General features: G+C 34.8%; 1 protein-coding gene across 1 annotated transcript in view; it reads right to left on the reverse strand.

Annotated features, from left to right (window-relative positions):
- Positions 1-1,255: 1,255 nt before the first annotated feature.
- The window catches only part of LOC106468996 (15-hydroxyprostaglandin dehydrogenase [NAD(+)]-like), a 29,131-nt gene continuing 24,322 nt past the window's right edge, over positions 1,256-6,064 (reverse strand). The window contains exons 5-7 of the mRNA XM_022397393.1: positions 3,748-3,824; positions 3,127-3,272; positions 1,256-1,393 (exon numbers count right to left, since the gene is read on the reverse strand). Coding sequence (XP_022253101.1) covers positions 1,288-1,393; positions 3,127-3,272; positions 3,748-3,824 — 329 coding nt within the window. The 3' untranslated portion in view covers positions 1,256-1,287. The remainder of the gene's footprint in view (positions 1,394-3,126; positions 3,273-3,747; positions 3,825-6,064) is intronic.

The following is a 6,064-nucleotide window of genomic DNA, read 5'->3' on the forward strand; positions in this document are numbered from 1 at the left end:
GTTGATGACCAGTCATGTGATGTAAAATTCAAATGTCAGTCATCCACCTTCAGGCAGTTGATGACCAGTCATGTGATGTAAAATTCAAATGTCAGTCATCCACCTTCAGGCAGTTGATGAACCAGTCATGTGATGTAAAATTCAAATGTCAGTCATCTACCTTCAGGCAGTTGATGACCAGTCATGTGATGTAAAATTCAAATGTCAGTCATCCACCATCAGGCAGTTGATGACCAGTCATGTGATGTAAAATTCAAATTATTAATCATCCACCATCAGGCAGTTGATGACCAGTCATGTGATGTAAAATGCAAATGTCAGTCATCCATCTTCAGGCAGTTGATGACCAGTCGTGTGATGTAAAATTCAAATTATTAATCATACATCTTCTACTGTATATAGTGATATCAGACAATTTCATCTCAGTTGTCATTTTGAGTGAAGCACGGGATTTAGAGATCTCCAAAGAAGATATTTGGATGTTTCATTCATGTAGAGAGCCACTGGATAAAAGTGAGACAGCCAATTACAGCATATTGCTGTGAATTGGCTACAGTTGGTTGTAATTGGCTCCAACCAACTTCAGAGTATTGGGTGATAATAACCATCTTTACTTTGATAAACATTCCTTAAAGGAACAGAATTGATCTAATGGAATACTGTTGAGAAACATGTCACATTTTGTTAAGTCACTCCAGACACTAAAAATGCCTTGAAAACCACTTTTAGAGGAGTAGTTGAAGATACCTCATTGACACACTGATTTTAAGCATGCAACACCAGTGCCAGTCTACTGTTGCTGTTATTGGTGACAACACTTCTTATTGAAGTTCACTGTTATAAACATGGAAAGCAACTTCTCCCAAGTATTCATTTATGCTCATTTCGTGTTACATGATGGATCTTCAGATGCCTGATTTGCATAAAAATAACCTGAGAGATTGATCCATGTTAGTGTGTGAAAGAATAACTAACTTGTGCATATTCTATCTACTTTCTCTTAGCCAAAATATGCATAAGTTAGTTTAGTTATTCTCTTAATAACTTATGAAGATGACAACTTGTTCAAACAGGTTACTCAGTGCTCTAAACTTATAAACATGATAGTCACAATTTTCAAACATTACTTTGATCTAGTGAACACTTTAACTTTACCACCATATGGATCATTATAATACTTGATTGTTGGACTCCATATCAAACACAATAATAATAATAGTCACTTCTGACTTGAATTTGAAGTTATAGGCACAAATCTTTTGTTTTTGATATTTTATTTAATAACCCTTACAATACATACTGATACCCGCCTTCTTTTGTAACCTTTAAAACTGCACCATTTATCTTCTTGGTCTCTAAAAGATAGATTACTGCCTCAGCAACGTAAGAAGGTCTAGAAGAAAGATATACAATAAAACAGTTATTAAGGCACATGATTTTATATATAGCATCTATCTGAGTATATACAAAAACAACAAAAGGTTTATGAATAACACATCCACTTTTAAAGTATGCATCTAATAGTCATTTTTGTCAACGTTATATGCTTATTTTAAATGCTTGCTTTCCAAACCCTTATTTCACTCATTTTTTAAGTGTTTTGTACTTGTAGACGATGAACTAAAGCATTTATTTGTTATTAAGTTGGTCATTACATTAGGACATGTTCACTATTCAACAAGTACATATAAACGTTTGTGTTAAGAATGGTTTAATGTTCAGTTGCTGTTCATATAAATGTTTATGTATGTCTAGAATAATTTAATGTTTAATTTAAAAATTGTTTGTATTTAATTATACATGTGTGGGTGTGTTAACTCTAGGTCATGTTGCAGAACAGCTACTTTTGATAGATTAATTCAACTACTTTCTTTCACATCATGTTTACATGAGCTGTAGGAGGACCAGATACTTTCTTACACATTATATTTACATAAGCTATAGGAGGACCAGTTACTTTCTTTCACATCATGTTTACATGAGCTATAGGAGGACCAGTTACTTTCTTTAACATCATGTTTACATGAGCTATAGGAGGACCAGTTCTTACACATCATGTTTATATGAGCTATAGGAGAACCAGTTACGTTCTTTCACATCATGTTTACATGAGCTATAGGAGAACCAGTTACGTTCTTACACATCATGTTTACATAAGCTATAGGAGGACCAGTTACTTTCTTACACATCATGTTTACATAAGCTATAGGAGGACCAGTTACTTTCTTACACATCATGTTTACATAAGCTATAGGAGGACCAGTTACTTTATTTCACATCATGTTTACATAAGCTATAGGAGGACCAGTTCTTTCTTACACATCATGTTTACATAAGCTATAGGAGGACCAGTTACTTTCTTTCACATCATGTTTACATAAGCTATAGGAGGACCAATTACTTTCTTACACATCATGTTTACATGAGCTATAGGAGGACTCCTCCTATAGCTCATGTAAACATGATGTGTAAGAAAGAACTACCAGTTACTTTCTTTCACATCATGTTTACATGAGCTATAGGAGGACCAGTTACTTTCTTTCACATCATGTTTACATAAGCTATAGGAGGACCAGTTAGTTGTCCAATGTGCTAAGCCAGTAACCTCACTTTGAGGAAAATAGTTTATCACAATTGCAAGTCAAAGTGCAGAATAAGACAAAAACATATTTTTTTCTGTTATTTCAGTTAGTTATTTCTCCAGATTACATGATTCTTCTATAATTCTTAGAAGCCCAATACCAAATTTTTCTGTTTTAAATTCAATATAACCTGTATCTTATTATGTCTTCCTCTGTACCTAGTTTTTGTCTGCATTATGTTTAATAGTGAAAAAAGATGTATTTTAACTAACATTTTTGAATTATTAAGTTTGGAGTCGTCTTCAGTGGGTAGTGGAACATATATGGACTGAACATACATACTGAAGTGGTAGTGGTGTTACTTAACAGGTAAAATTGTAACTATACTATGATTTATTCATTTATTTTAGCAGATATTTTTCTATTGTTATCCAAAATTTAATAATTGTAGACTGAAAATTTTTGAGCTGTATTACTCACAGGAAATACATATATAATCTTGTTCAGTCAGAAACATTGTTTTGTTACACAAGTATCTACTCACTCCATGAGCTGTAACGATTCTTTAAATTTCTTGGTCTCTTGTTGAAATATTGACAAATTCTCCATCTGACGGGTCATTTCTGTATCGATAAATGATGGACAGATGGCACTAACGGTAACTCCTGACTTTGTATAATGCAGTTCAGTCTGTAAAGAAATATAGATTTTATTAATAATATTTCAACACGAATTAAGTTTTACCTGTACATACACCTAATGTTTTTTGTGTGTTATTTACTAACTTGTAAACATACATATATAACATTTAGTTATAATACATATCAACATGCATGTATACAAGCACATGTTTTGCTTGTAATGTTTAAAAATGTATGCATATATGTCCTTGTCTTTCTTGTAATATTTCAACATGAAGATATACATGTCCACGTGTTACTTGTAATAGATCAACATGCAGGTATACATGTCCTTGTCTTGTAATATTTCAACATGAAGATATACATGTCCACGTGTTACTTCTAATAGATCAACATGCAGGTATACATGTCCTTGTCTTGTAATATTTCAACATACATGTATACAAATTTTAAGTTTACTTGTAATATGCAGGTATGCATGTCTAGGTTTAACTGGTGGAATCAGAGACTTTCTTTATACTCACCCCCACACTCCGTGTGTAGCTGACAACGCCATGCTTACAGGCACAGTATATTGGTCCTAAGGGTACTGGAACTAGTCCTGAAATAAATTATACAATATCAGATCCTAAGAAATTACTGGCTAAATCTAAATAGGTCACTTCACATTCAGAAATTTAATAGTAAATACCAAAACATTATAAACAAAGATCCAATCAGAATTGGTTATTTGCACATCAGTAGTTTTTTATTTCATTCCACATCAAGATTATAGTTTCCTCTTTTCATTTTAATATAAAAAAAAGAAAAATATGTAGTTTTAATGTTCAGGTACAAAAGTGCAGAAAGTTAATGATTAATGTTTTGATATTTGCTGTCAAATAGTGAGCAGGTAAACCTTTCTATGGTAGCAGAAGTGGGTTGTAGCTGATAAGGCTGTGTATCTCTCTATGGCAATAGTTGTGGCTACTTAGTTTATGTTTCTTTATGGTAGGGGTTATTGTTACTAAAACTATGTTTCTCTATAATACCTGTGGTGGCTACTAAAGCTGTATGTCTGTATGCTAGTGGTGGCAGCTGCTAAGATTGTGTGTTCCATATGGTAGAGGTGGTGGCTTCCCAGGCTGTGTGTCTATATGCTAGTGGTTGCTAAGGTTGTATGTTCTCTATGGTAGAGGTGGTGGTGGCTTCCCAGGCTGTGTGTCTATATGCTAGTGGTTGCTAAGGTTGTATGTTCTCTATGGTAGAGGTGGTGGTAGCTACAAAAGCTGTGTGTTTATACCCCATTAGTAGTGGCTGCTAAGGTTATGTGTTTTTTATGGTAGAGATAGTGGTGGCTTCTCAGGCCATGTGTCTATATGCTAGTGGCAGTGGCTGGTTGTGTGTTTTATGTGGTAGAGGTGGTGATAGTTCTAACAGTGGTGGATATTTAGGGGGATTGAGGCATACACACACATACAAACTTTAATTTGTTGGAAATTATATGAATCCACGCCATTAAAATTTAGTACATCACTTTACATGTTTTATCATGAATCGAAGTTTCAAAATATATGTTGGCCCAGTCGTCCAGATCACGTGCATGTACATAACATAAACCATGGTACTGGTTCATAATGAGGATCGCTTATTTGTTCTTCTTTATTATTATTATTATTTAATATTGTTCCGCCAGCCTACAGCAAAAATGGCTGTTAGTATTGTAATAAAACCTGGGCAATCTTACTAAACGCATCATTGCACATTGTGTAGGATAGTTTTTAAATTTATCTGACTACCTAGCAAATAACAGTGGCTGTATAACCGTTGACATTCAATCGTTTTAATGTAGTCTGTGGTTTACATGGAGCCTCATAATCTACTGCATGCATACGTATATAGCTGCGTGCAGGCCGTGGATGTAATTTCATGTTTATATGGCAGCCATGACACATGTACCATAGGGATTATTAACTTATTCTTGCAACTGTATTGATGTCGCGTATCATTTGTTTATGTATATGGTTCCTGCCCTTCAGGACACGACGCTGCTCAGAGGATTACAGTTTTTTTGTTTTTTTTTTTACCACTGCATGATCGATTTTGGCCATTTTACATAAACGTTTAGGCTGTCCTCCACAATAGAATTTATTAAGCATTAGTTTAAAAGATAGCACCAAGCTCAGTTTCGAGCATCGGATTGGTAATCACGGTGATGGGTGATAGTAATTGTCAAATTATAGCCAACACTGCGTTATTGCGAACTTTATAGATACTGCATATAGAATAGCCATCCTTGAAGCTGCCTATAAGGAGTGGGAAGAATGGTGCAATCAGAAATTTTGTAGCCATATATTCTATATAGAAAATATTTAGTTTCAGATATAGTATGCAGCAACGACGGCCCACCAGGGTTGTCACAGTGGAAGAGGGTCGTAGCAGTGTCACGACTCAATTTCGTCAGAAATGGAGAGGGAGGAGGTATATTAATATAATCAATTCATAATTGCTAATTAACACGTTTCCGACCTTGTAGAGTGTGCAGAATGTCACTCTCAGAGGAAATCTGGCCAGCTGCAGCAAAACCGTCACCAGCCTTACTATGACCATCGGAGAGGAAGGGGTAAATATAACAACTATAAGAACAATTTAAAATGCTTATTTATATACATATCCTATAATATTATGACACATTGTCTTGTATTTGCATTGGATATGTATGTATGTGTGCATCTATACAACTTGGCCCCCAGTGGCACAGCGGTATGTCTGCGGACTTAAAATGCTAGAAACCTGGTTTCGATACCCGTGGTGGGCAGAGCACAGATAGCCCATCGTGTAGCTTTGTGCATAACTTCAAAC

This window comes from Limulus polyphemus, unplaced genomic scaffold (genome assembly GCF_000517525.1).
Source record: "Limulus polyphemus unplaced genomic scaffold, Limulus_polyphemus-2.1.2 Scaffold3254, whole genome shotgun sequence".
Lineage (NCBI taxonomy): Eukaryota > Metazoa > Arthropoda > Merostomata > Xiphosura > Limulidae > Limulus > Limulus polyphemus.